This window comes from Ciconia boyciana, chromosome 5 (genome assembly GCF_034638445.1).
Source record: "Ciconia boyciana chromosome 5, ASM3463844v1, whole genome shotgun sequence".
NCBI classification, from domain to species: Eukaryota; Metazoa; Chordata; class Aves; order Ciconiiformes; family Ciconiidae; genus Ciconia; species Ciconia boyciana.
Genome location: NC_132938.1, coordinates 20,931,621 through 20,954,641, shown reverse-complemented (window position 1 = coordinate 20,954,641; position 23,021 = coordinate 20,931,621). Strand labels below are relative to the sequence as shown.

The window sequence follows — 23,021 nt, the reverse complement described above, 5'->3', positions numbered from 1 at the left end:
CTAATGATTTTTATAAATTTAACTGGTGGAAGTAGTTTAAATTTAAATATCCTTACGAGGTCACTTCTTCCACTTACTAAGCTTCTGAAGTACGTTTTAATTTTTTGTTCTTAGGCTTTTCTCCATTTGGAGATAAAATAAAGTAAAAATCCCCAAACCCATACTGCGAGGGGACTGAAACTAACAGAGCTTGGATTCCTAAGAATTTGTGCCTTCTCCTCACCTAATCTCACTTCCTCCCTTGCCCCAAGTCCCCCACAAGACCATGGCATCCACCAACACCTCACCTCTCAGTGGCACTCCTCCCTTTGCTTCAGACTCCCATTAAACCAGACAAAGAGCTAATCCAAAATTGTTACACTGTACAAATACATGGTAAGTGTGGTTTACTTGGCTTTTTTCTTTTTGTGTCATTAGTGATGTAAAATAAAAGAACTGTCACTTTTCATTCAATCAGGTTTTATTTTGGATGTTAATATTAACATTTTTAGAGAATGGAATCAAAGGCTGGCCATAAAGAAATTAGTAACTATGTATCAGCAAGCAAAGTCACACCTTTTTTTTTCTTATTCTTTACTTTCTTCCTGGAGAATATGGCATGCTTCATAACTGATCTTTTACAGATCCTCATCTTTACCCTCTTTAGAGTTTTCTGCCTTTGCTTTTTGTCAGCTCTGTAAAGCAAAAAAGGAAGATACAGATTAGAATAAAATGGAAAATGTACTTCTGCATTTGCTGGTATTTTAAATAATCTGTCCATGTAAGTACATGAACTCAGAAGTACTGTCACAAAAAGTACAAGGAACATTCCATCTTACAATGTTAAGACATTTAATCTTCCTAGAACTGTTTGTCCACTTTATTGCCATTAATTATTTTTCATTTATGCACTTATTCAGCATTTACCTTTAAATGGATGTAGAAAACTTAAGAAATGCCACTGACCAAGAATAAAAAAACCCACATACGGACTTTCGTGCTCAATATATAATGCATGAATATATAATAAAAAGGCTTAGAAGAAAGTACATAAAGTTTAACAACATTATGAAGACTCCTGCAAATAATACAGGACCTAAATATAACTAGCAAGTCGATTGTTTTCTGTCTCTGACAAAAGATGTATTTCACAACACAAAACACTGAATAATTTTACCAAATAAAACATACAGATGTTTTTATTAGAAGAAGAAACCTAAGTTATATTCTGTAATAAATAATCAAAAGAAATAACTGAAGGCCTGAAAGGACTAAACCATTCCAGTACAGTATATACTTGACAGGAGAAACAGATGAGGTTTCATGAATTTCTCTTAGTATCCTTTTTACTTTTCTAAGCAAAGAAGAAAAAAAGTTAAGGGAGGAAATTTTTAAGAGAGAAATGTAAAATGAAATATTGCTACATTTTAGCTCTAATACTCCATAACCAAAACTCCGATTAGTGTCATAGCAGGACATGAAGCAACACACCTGTAGTCCTCTACCATCCAGCAGGCATCTGGTGACTCTCTTGTTAACCAAGAGGTTAACTATCTGAATCTCACTATTCAACAGAGGTACATCTTTTGGGAGGGAAAATTTGCATTTCCACTGTTACATCCATTCAAGTCAAGAATCACAAACAAATCCACAGACTCTGGAGAGGAAGTTACAGAAGTATGGGCCAACTATTCCGAACTGGAAAGACTGAGACAACTCCTGGATCATCTTTTAGCAAATCCCCTCTCCTCTTTTCAGTTAGTTCCATCTGAAGACCATCACACACAATTTTTTTTGTCTTTTGATACATGCAAGTACATGCTTATGTATGTTACAGAAGCACAATCATGGTAGAATAAAAGAGCTTAATGTGCTTCTCTTTATTAAAGATCTTACATGGTGGAGATTTAGACCATACTACAGAGAGCACCTGAAATACCAGACAGAAAAAAGAAAAAGATGCCACAACAAAGCAAATGAGGCATCAAGCAACAAAAACAGTGCAGTGACTGTTTTCACTGCCCTTTCATGAGGAATCTGAAGGGGATAAAAGTGTTTCATTCCTTTAATTTTGAATCTTCTTGACAGAGCTATCCCATGCACCATTCACCAAGTTTGGGATCCATATAAATTAGTTTTGAAAGAAAAGCTACAGTTAAAGAATTGGGAGCCAGAGTAAGTGACCTGCCTTTATCATATCCTCCTTCAGTGATCCTCCCCAGCAATACAGCAAGTGGACAATAGTGAAAACTGACGACAGCACCCAAAGACAAAAATTATCTTTCTAAATAATTTCCATGAAAAGAGATCTAATCTCATCTGAATGCTACCTTTTATTATATTAATGCAATATCAGACTTACTGGCAAGCTGTTCTGGTGTGGGAGAGACTGGGACAGGTACTGCGTTTGTGACCTGCCTTGCCACAGACAAAACAGCCAGCATCAGTCTTCTCACAAGCGTGGTTTTGAAGAGCGCAGCAGTTGCAATTGTTACAGTGAAACCAAGCTGCAAAATAAGTAACATGATTTATGATCTTGAAAAGGTTTAGAATGCTCATTCTGAAACTAAGCTTTAAATAAATATAGGCCATATTACCAGGTTTTTCATTTTGTTTTAGTTTTACAGAGATGGATGTAGTCTGTTTGTGGTCCCTTACCACCTTTCATAAGGCAGCCAGGTACTTCTTCAGTAGATATACTGTGTAACTATTTCAATATAACTGAATTATTTTGCCATTAGAACTATTATCTGGTATGTGATCTTAACATGAAAAATAGTCCAGATGTTAAAATGGACTTACAAACTGCGATTTCTGTATCGGTAACAAAAATGAGTGATTCAGCTATTTAAACACAGCTATAAATACAACTGCATTTGTGTATGAAACACAACTTGATCACACCCTCTCAAATGTTTTAGTAATTGCCTATTTGTTTATAAAATTCTAATGAAAAAGTTTACAAAATCAGGAAACACTTATATGACAAATCAAAATATTTCAGTTTTCCCATAACAAATATAACTGGGATTTAGGATGCCTTGACAAGAATTTATCACATTTCCACACACTGCAAATATACCTAAGTTATCTAATGGCAACTCATGTGAAACTGACATTTTTCCTTTACTCTATGTCTTCTGAATGATTACATTTTATTTCTTTTACAGAATATTTTCTCTTCCGGTTTGTCATCTCAGTTTCTTTGGACAATAGCTTAAACAGTATGTGTACTTTTATTTAGAAAAGTATTTTTCTGTACTTACAGGGTTTTACACATTTTTTGCAAAGAACACAATGTTTCCATCGTCTACCATCCTACAAAAGATGAATAAATACATTGTTTGTTTGTTTGTTTTAAAAAAACACTGATTCTATCTTAAAACTGAACTACTGATATACAGTCCTTATTATTTACAGAAAAAGGTCCTCTGTAGGAAGGACTGTAACTCAAAACCAACAGTCCTGAGAATCTGTGGCAACTGCAGCAAAATGGCTGCATTTTGAAATTAGCAAGTTGTACAACTTCTGAAACGTAAGAAGAAACATATGTGTCAACAGACCACTGATGAATAAGGTATCGTGTAAGTAGCGAGTAGTAAACTTTTCCTGTCCTCTTTCCAACACAAAGGAATTGGGGAAAGAGAAATTAACTCCCAGTGGGTTATGAATGATGTCCTGTGAAGTTAATAGTAAGTCTACAAAACGGAACTGTTTGGTGTTTCCCAAGGAAATCAGTATCAGAATACGTTTTTACCAGAGCAAATATCACAGAAGTTATTATTTGACTACTGCTAAAACTGCCATCCAGAAAGAAGTCAAAATACTTACTTTTGACGTACATGAATCACATATCTCACAATGCTGGTTACCAGAACTAACGTACCGCTGACATATAGCACAAAACCTGGAAAAAAAATTATAAATGTACTGGTCCACTATTTGCTCATGAAGCAATATAAATTAATTTTATACAAGCTCAACAATAAATATAAGGATTGCAAAATCACTTTGCTAAATTAAAGATGATGTTTTTGATGCATAAAATCACCACTTAGGCCCAGAGCCTCATAATCATATAGACATAGTACATCCAAATAGTAAAATTCAGGTGCTTGAATTCAAATTAGCAACACCATCAGCAGTAAATCAAACCAAATCCATTCATTCCTTTGTTCTTGATGCTTCTCTTAGCGTTCATTTTATTAACTACTGTCTCAACCAAGCTGATTATAAGGGATAGCTGTAAATCTCTGTCTCTCGTAGGCATACACAACATTTCCTACGGACTAGCTGAGGAATCTCATCATTCCACACTGGAAAACGTAAATGCCTTTTTAGGTGCCCAGCTCTCCTATACATTGTTTATAGAACATGTGAGCTTAGAATGAGACAAAGAAATGTGCTCTTGAGCCTGGCATCCAAAAGTTAGGCATGACAATACTGAACAGCACCATCCCAAAGTCTTTGAGAGACTTTATGCCCTAATTAAGAACAAACACACTCTTTCAGTCACTTGAGCGTTAACACATCTTACCTATAACCCTCTTCTACAGGAAGTACAATCATACTTGGGGTGAGGTTTGTGAAGATGCGGACAGGGGACTGTCTACGACCTGTCTTGCCATGTTTATAAAGTGCATGATTATCATAGTCTACCTAGAAAAATAACACCATAGAAAAAGAGTCTTAAACTGAATGCTAAGCACAGGCAGAACTATTTACATATTTATTACCTTTATATACACCTTATGAAATTTTCATTTTTATATAAAAGACTCTAACCCCAAATTAGATTACGAATTCTACAGCAAGTATTTTGTCTGGTTTATTTTTAAATTTGTGCAATCATAATATCAGGCTAGACTCAGGAAACTAAGTTCCCAACACTACAATAATCCTATTTTACTTATCCCTTTTTGCTCCTTTGCATGGGATATCTGAGATAACATTGCAGTTGTTTGTTCTACAGAAGAGCAACCCATTAAAAAAAATAGAACTATACTGTTTGGTCTACCTGGCAGCACAAGAGTTGACATGCATCTTAACCTATCTCAGAATAATTACTAAGTTGCAAATCCAATCAGCACTGCTTTTTCCAGCACTGCCTTCAGAGACTTGTCACAAAAATTCTCATCTCTGAACACTAGCAGGAATGCAGAGTCTAGCCTAGCATGAGTTTCCAATTTTCTTCCACAAATTTCCATTCTACAAAATACAAATATGTTGTCCAGAACACCCATGTCAAACTTTATGCAGAGTTGTTACAGGAGAAAATAAAACTTTAATATCATGAATACCCATGATTGATCTCTCAAAAGTCACTCATGGATACAATATTGGAGAAGCTGATGCCAGATTATTGCTTTATCACTGACAAGTTCATTTATTACATAATTCCAAAAATTTCCATTGTTGTAATTCTACTCTGGTCCCAGTAGTTTTGAGATGAAAGACCTTAATTTTTTTTCTTGACCAAGGCTGGGCATTACCCACCAAGCTACTGACATTTCAACATCAGGGAAAAATTAAACACTCTTCAAGTTACCTCTCACCTCTGCAATATGCACCTGTTGAAATTAGTGCAAATTTTGTCACACTGAAAACCTTGCAGAAGACATGAGTTAATGGACAGATGATAGATGAGTTAAAGGGACATAATGAACTGCAGGAGTGTGACAAAGTTATCAAAGGCATGACTAATACAAATACAAAATCTGGGCTTCACATGATGAGCACGACAGGGTTTGCAGGGCCTCCAATGCAGTCAACATCAAAGTTCAAGAAGGCAGCCCATCTACAGACAAGTGCTACCACTGTATCTGCTTTCATTCATATTGCTGTTCACATTGCACATGACTGAAATTTAGCAGATTCACTGGGTTCAGTTATACCTGGTAATCCATCATACTGAAGCTTGGGAAAAATTCCAGAATACGAGACTCAAAGAAGTATGGAAATACCCAGAACATGGGCATCTCTTGGTTGTTTTGACCTAGTAATGAAAAGACTTAGATGTATGTTAAAGAAAAACAAGGTACATGAAGCATGAAAAATTTACCGTAAATACATAAACATACGTATGTATGTCATGCTGGGCATAAGAACTAGTTCCTTTAGGTGACAGAAAGTTTTGGTATATTTTACATATGTGGAGCTGTATGGTCCTCTTAACTGACAACTCTTGTCACCCGCCTACATTGGTAAGAAATGGTACTGGTTTGATAGCTTATTCTTCTACCTTTAAAGTCCATTTTAATTGCAAAATAGATTTTTAAACAATTTGTAAAAATTTTTAAGAGAGACTTAGAGAACTGGGTATTATCAAACAAAGAGTATCAGGAGAGTATATTAGACATATGGTACTTCATCTTTAGAAATTATAACACGAGTGTGTTCACATTCACCTGAGTAGCAAGAATCACAGACTTTTAAATAGGTACTTTTTCTTACAGTGATGTTACGGCTCAATCCACCTATGTGGTTGTAATACATACCTTCTTTTTCTGTCTCCTTCCACATTGCCATCAGTTTTTTAAAACTAGAAGCCAGTGCTTCCACTAAACCTCCAAATGGGGGATCAGTTACCATAATGACTCCTTCACCATTGTCTTGATACAAGAATTTCCTACAAGTTTCACGTGCAGCCTGTAAGAAAAAGAGGTTAATTTCCAGAAACATAGATTCAAGAACTGTAAAAATATTGTATTCAGCAATAAAATGATTATTTTAGAAGTTTCAACTTTGAAGATGGAAGTTATTTCCTCTTGTGGAGATGAATGTCCTCTTGGGTAGCATTTAAAAAAAAAACCAAACAACTAGATTTGAAGCACTGAAAACAAGTGCCCTGTTCAGTTAGAGATAAAGAGTCAAGGGCAGTGCAGTTCAAGCTTCCCAATATAGTCTTCTTCCCAAGGGTACTAAATTTAACTTGGAAAAAAGATGTTATTCATAGCAAGAAAACAGAATTCAGGTTCAGAATACATTTTATTCATGCCCTTGAACTTTAGTTTTAATCCGTAAAGCATTATCAAAGAAACAGGAAAAAATTCAGTTCACTGAAAACTGGTTCAACTGGTTATAAAAATATAGTGTTCAAACTTTAGCAATCCAACCTGGACTCTATTATTAAAGGAAACGTAAAAAGTATGTATTCACTGCCATCTTGCAGTGTTCTCTCGTCTATTACTTAGATTCTATTGCATTCCAAAACCAGATTTTTAACACTAATATGCATTCAAAAGTGCTGCAATTCACTCCTTGAATACATTGCAATACAGTGCCATTACAGGTGTCACCTTTTCACACCTTGAAAAGAACACTACAGTATTTATAATGCAGATGAACAGTCTTTTGTTTTAATTGAAAAATACAAAACTTGAATACAGTAAGGGATAAAAAAATTCAAAGGTAAGGCTTCCAGACCAGCCTCCCATTTCATTCTAGATGATTCTTTTTATTTTCAAGATCCCATTCAAAACTAGGCTTTAGAATGGAAAAAATCTGAAAATTATCTACAGAGTGTGAAAGGTATTACAATAAACATGTTTATGCAAATCAGTCGTGGCTTACTAAGAATGACAGGGGAAGAGCGAAGAGTGATTATACTATTGGGATAAATGTTTGAAATTGATGTTTGGAATTTAATTACACTGTGGTTCTCTGTACAAAGCTACCATAAATGTCCTACTGCAGCTACAGGTTTCCTAATGAACTCAAAATTAAGCACTTACTGTGACATTTAAAAAGAAACAAGAAATTCAGCTTTTTTTTTAACCACGACACTAATTCAACCTCATTTTATGACAACAAGGTTAACCTTTTGATCTTGCTTGTCTGGGATAAAGCAGGGAAACCTCCTCTTCCCTCCCACCTCAAGTACCAGTGAACAAGTCCCATGGCATACATTGGGCTTGTAAAGGCTGGGAATAAAACAATCAATTCTGTTGTAGCAACGCAAGAACAGGACTAATAAATACTTATATAACATGACAACTCACACCAAATTGTCATTTGAATAAAAGCAGCAGTTAAGGTGTGTAAGTAACGTTGGTTAGCATAAATTTAATAGGCAACTTTATCTTTGAATCAAGTGGGAGATAATTACTGAAGAGGCACTGTTATTCTTTGATTTCCACTACTGTTGACTATTTTTATCTCATGATAGTTGTTTTCTACTAGACTAGCCATGACTTTCTTACAAAATTCTGCATCAACAACATGTACTTCTTTACAAAGCACTCAAGAAATACTTGGCCTTACCTCTCCACCAAAAAAATAATGATTAAACATGTTGTAGTGGCAGAATTCATCTTCTGTGTAAAACTGTGAATACCTGTAAAATAGGTTTTAAGTAGTAGAAAAATAGAAACAACTTCTTGCCTGCCCTAAGGGGCATTTACAGTGAAAACAAGGCCTTAAGAAAAACAACATCTTTGGTTTCTGATTACTGACAACACATACCAGTACTGGGAATTACTAAGTATAATTACTTTTCTCATAAACTGGATGTCATCTGTGTATGGATGCAGGAACAGAGATGCAGAGGCAGGAAAGGGAAGACAACCACCAACTTATCTTTTAAAGCAGTAAGAACACAAATCTTTGTACATACTCTTCAGACAGATAAACGTTTATCAAAACCTACCTGAAATCAATATCTAGCAGAAGGCTTCTAACCCTGAAATCTTCTTCTTGTGATGCTTTTGACTGGATCATTTCATGAAGCCTGAAGTATAATTGGAGCAAAGAAATTTAACACATAATAATTGGCTTCAGAAATTATCTTGCAAGACAAGAATGCCTGGTACTTTACTAAACCTAAAACCAAACAGATAGAGAAAATGGAGTAATCTGAATTTGGATGATTCCATTTGGCTAATATTCAAAGTTAGAAAAATATGTTAGTCTTAAAAGATGAAAAGTCAGTGGAGCCTACTGGATCACCACGAACAAAAAAACCCCAAACATAAACAAAGAAACTCATTGTCATTTCTTTTGTCATTTCAAACAAAGCAAGACATTTGAAGTGTATATGTGTGCATGTGTGTTATTTGCAGTGCAACTACAGTCTTCTCCTGTATTGTATGAGCTCAAAGCAAGACCCCACTAGATGCTTGGATAATCCCAACCAATTAAAGCATAGTGAACCTCTATTATGGGAGAATCCTTGATAATTTAACTGTTAGTAAGCTGCACAGTTTTGAGACAGAAATATTCTTTGAAAGCTTAACAATTCTCACTGACATACCTGGGTGTTCCAACAGAGAGCACTCGTCTGAATCCTAAATCAATAATAAGATCCAGTAGGAACTGGCAACTTCTGTCTGCAAATAAATACTGTGCATTTGTTTTTTTATTCTCCAGTGGATACAGAAGTTGACTGGGACTTTTTAACTGGGCAGTGGAGATATCACACAGGAACTGGTGATCTGAGTGTTTTTCCCATTCAGCTGGCAACAGCAATTGCTGGCATTCCTGGCAAAACCTCCTCTTTGATAACGGCAGCAGAACAAAATTCTTGTACCTTTAAATACAAAAGACAATAGGGAACAAACTTTGAAAATGCCTCTATAAAAGATATGAAGGGGAGCTATGAAGGGGGTTTCATATTTTGTAAGAGATCAATTTAAACAGGCAATGTTTAAGCTGCTCTTGCAAAACTCCACTATCTACATGTGAATGACGTAATATTTATGAAAAAATATTCAAAGGACACTTTGAAAAAGCCTCCCCTGAAAGCAAGCATATAATATGCAGGCCAAATATATTGAGAGTCCTCATAAAATAACTGGATTACAGAGTGAAGACTCTGTATCAAGTACCAGCAAGCAGTCTTCTATGCTTATACACAAAACTCAGAGATTATTTGTTGCTGTGTTACCTTTGCTTCTTTTCACAGTGTTAAGCCTGTTACTTTTGCACGCTAAAGTCACGAATAATCTTTTTAACCGAAACTGCTACTAATCTGTTGTTAGCACATTATGAGCACTAACGTAAGAAGAACTATACATACAAAAAAAAAAAAAAGATACAGTTCCTGGGTTGAAAATACCATGCTCTAATTAGATGTTTCATGCTATTTTCCCATTGCAGTTAATCAGTTCTCATTTTTTCCAAATCCCTCTGGCATGTTTTCATAGTTTAAAGAATCCTGAAATATTATCTCTACATTCAGAATACCTAAACTTGCATTACTTGATTTTTACTGAAGAAAATATACTTAATAATACCTTTCCACATTCTGTCCATGTGTAAAAGAAGGCTGATGATTTCTATTATATTCTTCACGTGCTGCAAGCCTAGTTTCTGACACCTGTAATAATGTATATAAAAAGTTACAAAATGAACAGATATCGCTCTGTATTGTAGATTAAATCTCCATATTGAACAAAAAGGGTGCATCAAAGGTTTCATGCTTTAGCTACTCTGCATAGAAAAATTATCACATTCTTCGGATTGTTGTTTCAGATGAACAAGCATGACTGCAGCACAGAGGCATGCTGCATAACAACATGAGTCTCTCACTGTGAATTTAAACTGCAAAAAATAAATAAATAGAAGCATTTCATTCTTCTACCACGTGTAATACTCAGGGGAAAACTCAAAACATTATTATGATCAAGATAGAAAGAGGTATACTTTCCATTAATGCACGCCAGCAGTTGCATTCCCTCTCAAGAACTATGAACTGATCCTGCACAACTGATGACAGTGGAAATGTTACCCAAGTCTTTTGTGTGCAACTATTTTAAAAGCATGACAGCTCTTCTCTGAGTCTTCTACTTTGTTCCCACAAAACATACTTAATGGTTTCACAATTAACAGTTTCAAGACATTTGTGCAAAACTTACAGAACTGATTTGTTTTAAGGGGGAGCCAGTAAAAGTCAATAGAACAAAAGATGCCATGATACAAGTGACATTCCAAATGAAATTCCACTAGGAATACCATTTAAGTCTACACAACTGAGTGATTAACCACTTCATTTTCCCTTTACACAACTTTTCAGTAGTAACCAGCACAGCAATGAAATGCGTACGAACCCGATCATATCCCAGCCTGCCAACCTGCTGGACAACCACAACACAAGACACTCATTTAGGAAACAGAAAAGTAACACAAAATGTAGTGGGCAAAAAAGGCAGCAAGCTTTCTGTGAATACGTGCCAATCCCAATTTTGTTACCCTACAATTATCTGACCAAAGTTCTTTAGACGAGAAGTTGCAGATGTTCCAAGACTACTGAGCATCACACTGATCCCCACTACCTCACTATTTTGTATATCCCATTGTTTGCCTGTATCCACCAGATTTTTCTCTGTCTGAATCATGGAAGATGAGGACATCTTGGGATCAGAACCATCCTATTTTGTTCAACATTGCATAATATTGGCAAACTTCGTAACTTGAATTCCTAAGTGTTTTGGTAATACAGTAACAAATGCCAGTTTTGCTCTGAATGTACACAGCCTTCCTTGAAAATCATATTTGAAACAGGTTCTTCTGACAGAAATAAGTGCTCCGCTAAATATAAACTATTAGACAAATTTTACAAAACAGCAATTGCCACAGGTTTCCAGAACAAAATATACTTTTTTGGTCAGTTTTCTGTTAAATAGAGAAAGAAAATCCCCAATATTTACCATAGTCTTAAGCAACACTCTCTTACCTTCTCATCTTCCCACTGGAAAAAGTTACAGTCTTTTCTATCCCTACAAGCTGAACACGCATAAAACCTTCTTCCTTCCTCCTTTCCTTGGCTGGTCTTTACAAACAGAAGAGCAGGACCTAAAGGACAAACTTAATTATACGATGACACACGGGACGCCAACAGATCTGTTCTAATGCCTCCACTGCAAGTGTCAAGCTTCCAAAATAAAGCATTAACAAAGGCCGCTGTAAAACACAACCCCTCGCAGGGGAGCCGCGAAAGCAGCCGGAGACGAGCAACAGAGACGCTCAGGCAGGTGTCAAACCCCCCACCCGCCGGGAACTGCGGCCACCTCAGTCAGGCCCGCCAGAGCCCCCGCTCCTCCCCTCGCCGGGGCCCACACCCCCATCCCGCCCGAGCGGCCGCCTCACCGCCCGGCTCACCGTGCGGGCAGCTGGGAGCGCTGGGCGCCAGGCCGAGCAGGGCCAGCCCGCCCGCCCCCGGCCGCTCCGGAGCGCACAACCCCTCCGGGTCAGCCGCGCCGCCGGCCGCCATGCCACCGCCTCCTTCCCGGCAGCCCTCGCCACCCGTAGGGCACCGCCGCCGCCGGCACGGTAAGGCAGGAGCGGGGCAGCCGGCGCTGCGGCGCCCCCGAGCGGTGCGGCGGCCCCACCGCCAAGGGAGAAAAGCGGGCCGGGTAGGGGGTGGAGGGAGCGGGAGCAAGGCAGACACTTCAGACTATGACATTTATTTTCTTCAGTGGCAGAGGTCTGGTACATAAACACCGTCTTTAATTTTCTAACAAACTGTTCGGATAAAAACAGTCATGGAAAGTTTACAAAGGCAGTCATTCCAATCTTATTCTGAACTCTACCGTACAGTGAGTTTTACATTTAAGGCTTAAACATTTCAGTTAATCATGTGAGTTACTGACATGCTACATTAATATTTACATCCACTCAAAATTATACAAAATACAAGCATTTTATTTTTTAAGTTCAACGGTATTGCTTAGAATTACAAAATACAGCAATGTCTGAAATACTGAAGGTTTCATAAAAGCAGCAATTTTTCCCCCATTCCCAGTCTGAACTGTCCAGAAAATTACTAAAGTAAAAATATTTACCATATTACATAAGTCTCAGATCTAGGAACATGACCATCAAGTCTTAAACCACATAACAAACATAAATGCGAATGGCAACTGGCAGATGAGCATGACCTTGCTAAGGGTACGATAAGTCTCTGTGCTCTATTAGTCTTTTTTTTTTCCCCCGGTCAAAAAAAAAATAACGGTGTGTTTAGACAGAAATTTAGAAGGCAGACTGGCTTTGTGATGAACACATCAGTGCTTCTGTTGTTAATAGTGCAGAACCACTTCAGTGACTACTGATGAAGACGTTTATACACATATGGCAAAACAAACCTGTAACAACATGGTGCAATTCTTTCATTGTGATGGATCTATAAAGAAATATCACAATTTTCCATACATGTGCTTAAACACACAAGTTCTAAGAGCTACAGGTGAAATTTCAACCTCTGAAACGTACACTCAGTTTATTTTGTCACAGTAGGAACTGTGTGTACTTCGTCAGGTTGAATTTTTTCTGTAATTCAACTATTTAACTATTTTTGGTCCCCACGTGCAAAAAACCTACTTTGAGCATTTTTTTCCCCTTCTCCCTTTCTTTCACTTGTTTGTCAAGGACAGATTTGTTTTTAATTTTTTTTTTTAGTGCATGACTTTTCAAGTAACCAGCCTATGAAAATCTATAACCAGCTTAAAATATCAAGAAGAAATTCCAAGGAAAAACATTTTCATAATGAAAGATAACATTCTGCACTTTTTTTTTTAAAGATCATATAAAAAGAAATTGATAGTGTATAGGTTCTCACATTTATATTAAACAAAAAGAATTCCTGTTGTATTCAAAAGTAGTTTCTCAGCATATGCAAACTCTGTATCTTCCCTTATTCAGAATATTATTCAGAATACATTAATTTAGCCTATAAAAATACAATATGGACAAGTTCTTCTCATTCCCTGACATAAGAATTCACAATTTTGACACAAAAATTGTAAACTTTTATTACATTCAAAATAAATTTCTTAAGTCTTTAGAATTTAAGTTCTGAGGTGTCAGCAATTGGAGCTCTTGGTATACAGCAGAAGTACATTATTGCAGAGCCTTTACACAGAAGTAGCTTTCTAAAGCTAAGAGAAACTTACTCTTCCCACGTATTTTTGTTGCTACCAGGAGGAAAAGAAAGGCTTCCTGCTATGAAAGGTCTGTGTGAACACATTACTCAGATGAACAATCCGGCCCTGACTTCCAGTACTACTTCGCTCCACGATCACACGTGGCATCTGAACAAGTTGAATGGGACTTTTTTCATCCTTCAGTGCCTGAGTAAGGTTTAGTATCTAAAAGAATAAAAGCAGATAAGGTGAGAGCGCTCAAAAAAACCCCCCTGTGGCTAGCAGGCTTATAAATTTAGATGCCACTCTTAAATCAATTCTGTAGAGGACCGCACCATCAAATTATTTTTAAAAGACACTCTATTGCAAGTAGAAATATTTTATTTACTTGGTAACATTATGACATCCTACTGCTACCTGACTACCCTTCTATTCTTTTCTTGAATATTTCATGCAATCCTCTCCGAATTTTTGGAAAATGTTAGACACAAAAATCTAAGAGCATTTTAAATTTAGCACATCTCTTAAGAGCATTGCACCTTTAATCAAAAAGACCTACAAGAAAGCAATCAATATGTATTAAACATAGGATCTACCAGGAGTAGATCCACAAATTACTTTCATATCAGAAGATATAAAGCCATATTATTAATCCACACCAAACCCAGTGCTAAGATCCAAATTCAGCCCTCAGCTCCCAGGAATCTGTTATCTTCCTTCTAAAACTTCAGTGCTCACAAATTGCCCTGATAATTTACTCCACATTTAATGTTATCCTGCTGAAAATTGAGGCAAGTATTCAATTTAGTTCTGGTGACACACTTGCATTATCCTTAATATCAAGCCTTTTTTTTCCCTGGGCAATGGCCCTTTCTTCCTTATGCGACTTACTGATCCCCTGCTCATTCTGCACTTTCACAGCTGAAGAATGCTGACAGATAAAGTCCTTTGCATGGTTTACTGCAATTTGGCTCTTCCAGCAACTCCAGCTGACATTTACATTTTCTAAGTTTTAAGGCAATCCTTTGTAGATCTGTGTTACCTGGTTGCTTAGTCTCTATATTCTTGAGAGAACTGTTTATCTTGGGTTTGAAACCCTTCCCAATATTTTTTCCCCTACTTCACAAAAATATGCTCCTAACTACTTTTGGTACCTTAAAGATCTCGCCCCCTTACGTGCAAGATATATTTCTCTTCAGCCTCCTTATCAAGTAGATTCTTCATTTGCTAATTCTTAAAATTTTCATTTTTAAGAATGTATTTACAGATGTTTTGGCTATCCTGCAAATTCATCTTAACTGAATGAATCCATTATCATGGGATCTAGATATCCAACTCTTCTATAACGCCCTTGTAACATACTTTGGTTTTACACTAAAAGCAAGTCTAAAATCAGGGCTAAAAGGCATCATTTGCTGATGTATTTCCAATCACATCCAAGAATAACTCTTTATCTGCATTTCTTCCCTAAATCCACACCTGAAAACCTGACATCTCCCACAGTGAAACATATTCTTGTATAGCTAGAGAGAGAATAAAAAAAAAAACAAACTACAAAACCAACAAAAAAACCCAAAACAGAAAACACCACACAAATCCCTCCTGAAATCCACCTCAGGGAAAGGGTGCGAAGAAAGGGTCCAGATGCAGCCTTTATAGTGGGAAATTAATGTAGACAACCTTAGCCAGCTGTCTCTCAATTATATAGGTCAGGTTTTTTTCCTTAAGCTTTTTGTTAAATAACAGATTCTTTGTAGCCACTTGTCTCATCACAAAAAAGCTACTTAACAGAGTTTAAGATTAATGAATACTGCAGAAGTGACCTTCCAGTGACTGCACAAACTTCTCAGAAAAGTTATTTCAGAAATAACTCCTATAATTCAATTTAATAAGTAAGGCTTGCTGGCTTTTAGCCACCACACATAACTAATGTTAAGTAGGATCATCTTTGACTAAGCAGAGCTGCAGTCTTGTGCAAGGTACTTCTTGATATAGAAAACTCTACAGAGAAAAGGTCAGATTAAGCCACTCTAGGAACTGTGAGTGTCTGGCTTTAAACTATCCATGTTGTATTTATGAACACAGAGAACTCAGTTTCAATAAATTCAGGGTAAATGGGACTATTAATTTATCTATCAATCTGCTTGCATTTTCCACAAACCACTGTTTTATGCCTACAATGAACTAAATAATTTGTTCTTAGCTAAAGCTTGTTTTCCAGTATCACACCAGTCTTGAATTTTAAAATAGCAAGAACATGAATAAACCCTTCTCCTCTCGTTTCAGTGTTAAAAAAACCCACACAATTATAATCAAATTTCTAATCTGAAAATGGCTGGATTACTTTGCTAATCACTGGTTCCAAGTATGATTCTGACATTTGCTAGGATGAAGAAATTGTATTACCTAATATTCCTTCCTTGTAAGAGGTATTTCAATAATCAAGTTAACCCTCCAAAAAAAAAAAATCGCATTTATTTTAATAACATAACGAAATTACCCACCAAATTTTCAATCCATGTTTATGACTTTTCTCCAGTGTTTCATTTTTAAAATACCTTCTAAGAATATATAGGTATTAAGCCCTCCCCATCCCCCACAAAAACAATAAAACCCAATTACATTATTAAGAAAATCTTCTTCTATAAAAATCAAAAAAATCAGTATATACTTTCTGCTCTCATCTATATGAAAATAAGAACAAACTCTAGAAAGAAATTTAGTCTTCTCAGATGAAAATACCTTCAAGTGTCTTTCAATTCAATAGGAGTCAGTTTTTGTAGCTCTAAAAAAACAGCTGAGAAGTGATGACAAATTAAATATATAAATAAAAAAAAGTAAAAAAGCAGTCTTACCTGCCCCCTCATAACAGACATTTGATTTTCAAAAGTAGCCTTGTCAAAACCTTTATCAGTCTTTAATAAAGAAAACAAACAGTTATTATAGGAAATGACCTATTTATTTTTAGCTATATATTTAGCACACAAATTCATCAATTTCATAATACGCATAGTCATATTTACCAACATTATAATAATTTTTGAAAGCTTCAAACAGTCATAGTATGACCCACAAAAAGGTCTATTCATTGCAGCAAGTTTACATATGTGAAAATGAAGGACGTTCCACATCATAAAAGTAAAATACATCAGTGGATACCACTTTAGGGCATCAGTAGGTAGGCTTAATACCATCACATAACGTTACACAGCACTGTCTCTCACCTTTACTCTGGCAAGAGAATACTTCCTTCTTCACATGTATTAAATACTTCAGCTTCCACTGGGTTTAACAGACAACCCAGAGACACTTTGAAGGCAACTGAGTCAAAGACAAATATTGCGCATGTGTTTCAGGATCTAGATTTGATGTTACAGCTGCGTTTTCATTAAAAGTTTAAAATTTCCATTTCTTTCCATCCTGATCATTTGGATTATTTCACTTGAAAATCTGACACAATTCTTATGGAATGTTTCAGAGGACACTTTTCATGTCAATATTGTAGCACGGTTTCAGTATCTTTAAAATAAGTTTGACTTACTTTAAACGTGGTCAAGATTCCGGCGTCAACTTCACATAATATATGTATGTAAAATTAAGTATATGAAAGGGATGCAGGTACTTTAAGTTACATTAAATACATTATTTCCTCAGGTTGCTACAGTTTATCTTAAGTGAATACACACCACACAGGTATGTTAAGGGAGTTTTTACACAGATTAGTGCTATAAAAGCTAACTAGCTTTAATTGATTATGTGAAACTTGGATATCTAAAAGGTAATTATGTTTTCAGATAAGCTGATCACTATCAGTTAGCCACATTAGTGACACAGTTTCTTCTTAATGATACAAACCCTTTCTACCATGCCAGTGTTAAAGCTAAAATAGCACAGTATCATGACATACAGAAGTTAAATTCATAAAAAGAAAAACCACCTAACTGTTCCATTACAGGTATTAGCTATTTCAGTAATGCTCAATTCAAAGAAGCACTCAATTCACCTTAAATAGTTCATAAAGATCTTCACAAAGATCCTGTACGAAGTTCATATCAGAAATGCGAGGAAGAACTAAGTCTCTGGTCTCCTGAGAGAAAGGAACTTTTGCTTGAGAAAGCCAAGCCCAGTGAAAGGGATCTAATGCAGAAAAACAGTACACTTAATCATTAACAACAGGCAAAAATGAAACTCTCAAGTGCTTGTCACTGATACGGTACTCTACTGCCTCCTGGAAGTTCTCAGTAACACACCATTTTTCACAGCATTGTTACTCCATATACCTCTTTTGGCTACAGTTACAAAAGCAGCTCTACAGCTACTTAGCCTTTTTTCCAAACAGTGAAAACATTTTAAAGTAATAAATATTTAGTTGAAGCAGTAAGTAAAAAGGTATATCAAATACTGTAGTATATAAATTAAATACTGGAAGCAACAGTAGAGACCTTCTCCTAGTTTAGTAATGCAGTTTCCTTTGGAGTAAAATAATGGTTGCAATCAAATAGAAATCTTTCAGATGTTTGACTCATACTGAAGAATTTTAAAAAGTAGCTATTATTTTTTAATAAAATGTTTAGTTTATTAAAATGCCTTCTTCTAAGCATGCTGAGAAAAACATTCTTAATTTTTCACATAATTGCTATTAAACAGCAGTTTCAAGAGATATTCTAAGAGTAATTAATATTACCAAGTGTTAAACAAGACACCAAACAGTATCAGTTGCAAAAACTGAGGAACATCACTAGTAGCAGGCCACCCATTGAACTTCCTGACACTGCTCACAGCCCTTTGAGTCTGACAGTCCAGCCAGTTTTCCACCCACCTCACAGTCTGTTTGTCCAGTTAGTATTCTTGTAGTAAAATGTGAGATACGATGAGAGACCATGCAGAAGGCCTCACAAAAGTCAAGGAAAATCAGTATTCGCTGCCCCCCTCCCCCCCCATCCACTGAACCAGTCATCTTATCATTAAAACCTGTTGAGTCAGTCAAGCACAGTTTGCCCTTGGTAAATCCATGCTGGCTTCCCCATCACCTTCTTGTTCTTCGTGTGCTTGAACATGGCTTCCAGGAGGATTCATTCCACAGTCTTCATGGGGACTGAGGTTAGGCTGGCTACCCTGTCATTCCTTGTACCCTGCATCTTGCCCTTCTTGAAGATGGATGTAATACTTACCTTTTTCTAGTCATCAGCAACCTCCCACCTTACTACACGTCTTTCAAGTGTGATGAGAAAACAGCCTCACAACATCAGCCAGCTCCCATCGTGTTTCCAATGCAGCCCATCTACTCCTATGAACCTCTCTATGTCCATTTTGCTTAAGTGCTCCCTTTCTTGTGCTTTGGGTAATGATTCATTCCCAGAGGCTCTGCTTATAAGCTCTGAGACCTAAAAGCCTGAGAGCAAATCTTACAAGTGAAAACTGAGGCAAAGCCAGCACTGAATAACTTGTTCTTTCTTATGCCTTTTGCCTTTAGGTCCTTGCTACACTTTTCTTCAGTCCCACTCTCACTTCTAATTTCCTTAACCCTTTCTTGTTGCCCTTTATGTCCTCTGCTAGCTTTACTCCAGCTGAGCTTTGACTTTCCAGATTCCATTCTTGCACTTTTGGACAAAGTCTCTATTTTTCCAGGGGAGTCTCCACATCCTTTTTTTTTTTTTTTTTTTTAATGTACTTAATTTTTGTGTCCCAGTTCAGTCAGGCGTTCCCTGTTCATCCACGCTAGACCAAATTCCTGCCTTTTGGATAGGTTGTTCTCTGGCTTTAAGGAGGTTATCCTTGACCATCAACCAGCTCTAGTCACGAAGAAAACATGCCCTACCCCTCAAGAGCCTGTGATTTTGCTACAAGTTTACCTTTACAGAATTGTCACACGCTTGTCCAACTGCAAAAGAATTCTAAAGGATCATCCAAGTTTATTACTTTTGATGCTGAAGTAAAAGATGGTATAAAATAAGCAATAATTGCCATGTCTCTAGAACAGCTGCATAAGTGACTGTAGCCAAGAGATACACAGGACTAACCATTGAGCATCAAGATGTCTGGGACTATACAGAGCTCTGGGTGGAGTAACTAACTAGCCTCTTGACAGCAAAACTAGCCCACACTTAACTGCCATAATTACCTGATCAGCTAATAGTCCACAGAAATAATTGTAAACCCTGTTGGGCACTTCCCTCTAAACTGTAAGTAGTCCAAGATGTGGTCAGAAGCAAGCCAGCTTTAACAATAATATCAGTTTTCAGTCTGGTCAAAAATACTAACTAAAGATTAGCTTCTACAAGGTAAGCTAAAGCTGAAAACAAGTAAAAATAACATGTAACTTGTCTACTTGTTCACCTACAACAGTACCCTTTGTTTTGAAATAGGAATTTGGCCATTAGAGAGACAACTTGCATATGCTTGCACTCAAGCAACTTTCCACCATGGTTTTCAAGAAAACACACAACAAACATGTTGCTAAGTTTTCCCAATTCCACCAGTCAGTTTATGTACAGTAGTATGTTTATGAATATCCATGTATTAATATTGTTTAAAGGTATAAGGGTAAAAAATGTGAAAAAGGACTAAATCACATATGCCATTGCAAAAATGGCATTTGTTGCTAACTTTCTGAAGAAAAAGTATGTTATTTACAAATTCAATATAACTACAGTGATTATTTCTTAGTTTTACTACAACAACCCAAACAAAAAATACTTATTTAGAAGTTACTCTCCCAAAAGGAAGATGATTGAAGAATGCAATACTTACACGCCCTCCACTCATCAGGATGCTTAAAAGGAAATGCTAAACCATTGTCAATTGCAGCAATTTTAATAGTAGATTCTTTAGTTATAGTCCACTGGCTATCCTACGGAAGGAATATTTCAAAAATAAGTGATACCTATGTGCTTACAAAAATAGTGAAATACATTAAAAATACTAAATAATATACTTTTTCGCTTCACTGCTTAAAGTCAACTTAAACAATATAAAGGAGTATCCAAATAAACTCCAGCACATATAATTCTTACTCTACCACCATTAAAAAAAAAAAAAAGAGTCCTTCTCCCAAATACAAGATAAGCAGAGCACATAAATAGCTGAAGAAATGTGCTTGAGCAACAGTGGGCAGCTTTATTATTATTATAGCCCAAGCTAGTAAAGAAAAAATACAGAACAATAAAAATAACTTCTAGCACTGTTCTATCCAGACTAGTCTAATCCAAATAGCTTTTCCATTTATTTCACCTAGAATAATTTGCAGCTATCATATTTCTTGAGACCATGCACCAGAATTAAAGCCATGCGCTTAATCCCCAACAAGACCAAGTTATAAAACTAAACAATTTAAAGAATATAAGTTTCAGAGTACAATTTTCTTACCTTATCTGACAGATCAAGTCCATCATCTTGTTTTTCATACCTGACTAACCAGTTATCGTTACCTCGGTCTTTAAACAGGAAAATGCATGTCACAACACATCATTTATAAAGAAATCATCATCTAAAGTGATATACAATGACTAATATTGTAAATTGAGAATTTACCAAATGAGTCAGGCAAAACTGTTCAAAAAGTTTTTTCCATCACAATACATGTGTTTTAGCTTTACTGAAATGTTTGAGGCAACTGACTTACTGGAAAGACCAAAAATTTACCAAGTGTTCTTAGGTATGTATTATTGCTTTAGTTTCCCCAAGTGGCTGAATATACAGCAAAACATCAAGAAAGCTAAGATAAACTGTTTTCATCCATTTTATGCAGAAAGATTGGCCATGGTGTGCACTCTTCCTGGGGAACCACAGCAACCACAATGACTTAATTTTTAAGCTTGTTTTAATGCTGATGGGGAAAGGGAGAGGTCCTCCAAAATTACAGACAGTGCGATGTTTGACTATGTGGAGAAAACAGACTCTTCAAAGATGGAAGGGGGAAAAAAAACTGAAGAGCCTTTCAGAAGCTGAAAATGCCTGCACCATTCAGATAAAATTGAGACATTGAAGGCTTTGACAAGGTCTTTCAGATAGAGGATGACTGCATGGATTTGTAGGTCCTTCTGTCATCTTAAGGTGCTCCCTTAAGTTTAGTTAAACATCCATCAGAAGATTTTCGTATCATGATTAGATATATTACATGAAGGTAAAATCATCCATGTAATGAGGTTTTGCATTTTGAGTATTTCCCTTACAATTTTAAGAACATCACAGGACACAGTAATTGTTTGGAAACACTGGGATCTATTTGACAAAGCTGACAGACCATAGCAGCAGCTAGAAAGTATTAAGTTCTTATGAAACTTTCTTCTTTTAGTTTGCTTCTAAAAAGCCACAAGTTAGAATGACTTATTTTCAGCTGGATTCCTTTCTAATAAGTGAATTTAAGAAAAGGAAAATGAACTAGAGCTAGTATGTCTGAAGAAGAGTAAAGAAGCCCACCTCTGACAAACCAGCAAAGGAAGTACTTTAAATATAAAACTGCCTTTGGATTCTTGAGGAAATAAATCGCCTACACAGTCAACAGAAGAATCCCAGCTTGAGTGAAAGAAACAAGAATGCAGGAGAACTGAGAGATATACAACACAGCTGTACTTCAGTGCTTAGTCACAATGAATATGAACTACTTTGCACTGATGTGAACCTGTGCCATTACCGGCTCCAGCTTAGCATAAAAGGAATGGTAGTCACGGCTTTTCGTATGGTTTCTGAAACCCCACCATCTCTTATCCTAATCACGGGAAACAGACAGTTAATAGCCTACTGACAGAATTAAAGCATAATGAAAGTATTTGTTCCTGAATTCTTACATTGCTTAAAAATATCAAGTAACAGCCAAAAAGGGTTGTTTGGATTTTGTCATATTGCAATATTTAATGTTTGAATCCAAAGTAAATTTTTTAAAGTTTAAAATGCAATATTCTGGCCTTCAATTGTGAGAAAAGCATCTGAAATGCATTAAAAGCCTCTGGCAGGAGCTTTCAGCCAGCATTGCTTACCATTTCTGCCTCACAAAAGCAGATAGATACCGAGAGACACTAAGAAATACCTGTATTTCTGATGACATAATCCAAGATAACCAATCTTTCAAACTGTGACTGAAATTCTTTCCTTGTGTTCTCAGGTAAAGGATCAGTTTCAAACTTCCTGAGCCAGTAGTCAGCTTCCTTATATCCTTCAACAAACAGCTGGAAGGAGCCAACCTGAAAC

At 36.3% G+C, this 23,021-nt stretch overlaps 2 protein-coding genes across 3 annotated transcripts in view; both read right to left on the bottom strand.

The window, feature by feature from the left end:
* Nucleotides 1–448: 448 nt before the first annotated feature.
* On the bottom strand, nucleotides 449–12,242 carry ZCCHC4 (zinc finger CCHC-type containing 4). The gene is made up of 13 exons (XM_072861673.1): nucleotides 12,076–12,242; nucleotides 11,651–11,769; nucleotides 10,212–10,294; nucleotides 9,230–9,505; nucleotides 8,627–8,707; nucleotides 8,242–8,314; nucleotides 6,477–6,627; nucleotides 5,874–5,974; nucleotides 4,517–4,638; nucleotides 3,811–3,886; nucleotides 3,246–3,297; nucleotides 2,342–2,486; nucleotides 449–674 (listed from the first exon to the last, which is right to left on the bottom strand). Exons 1-13 carry the CDS (start codon nucleotides 12,185–12,187, stop codon nucleotides 530–532), a joined length of 1,536 nt encoding a protein of 511 aa, XP_072717774.1. The 5' UTR covers nucleotides 12,188–12,242; the 3' UTR covers nucleotides 449–529.
* The window catches only part of PI4K2B (phosphatidylinositol 4-kinase type 2 beta), a 23,751-nt gene continuing 12,381 nt past the window's right edge, over nucleotides 11,652–23,021 (bottom strand). Inside the window, exons 5-11 of one of the 2 annotated variants that reach the window (XM_072861675.1) lie at nucleotides 22,861–23,014; nucleotides 21,201–21,268; nucleotides 20,586–20,685; nucleotides 17,839–17,972; nucleotides 16,691–16,750; nucleotides 13,866–14,060; nucleotides 11,652–11,769 (exon numbers count right to left, since the gene is read on the bottom strand). In XM_072861675.1, the coding sequence (XP_072717776.1) occupies nucleotides 13,887–14,060; nucleotides 16,691–16,750; nucleotides 17,839–17,972; nucleotides 20,586–20,685; nucleotides 21,201–21,268; nucleotides 22,861–23,014 (690 nt within the window). In that variant the 3' untranslated portion in view covers nucleotides 11,652–11,769; nucleotides 13,866–13,886. Of the gene's footprint in view, nucleotides 11,770–12,364; nucleotides 14,061–16,690; nucleotides 16,751–17,838; nucleotides 17,973–20,585; nucleotides 20,686–21,200; nucleotides 21,269–22,860; nucleotides 23,015–23,021 lie in introns of those variants that run through there. The other variant, XM_072861674.1, reaches the window with a different exon arrangement.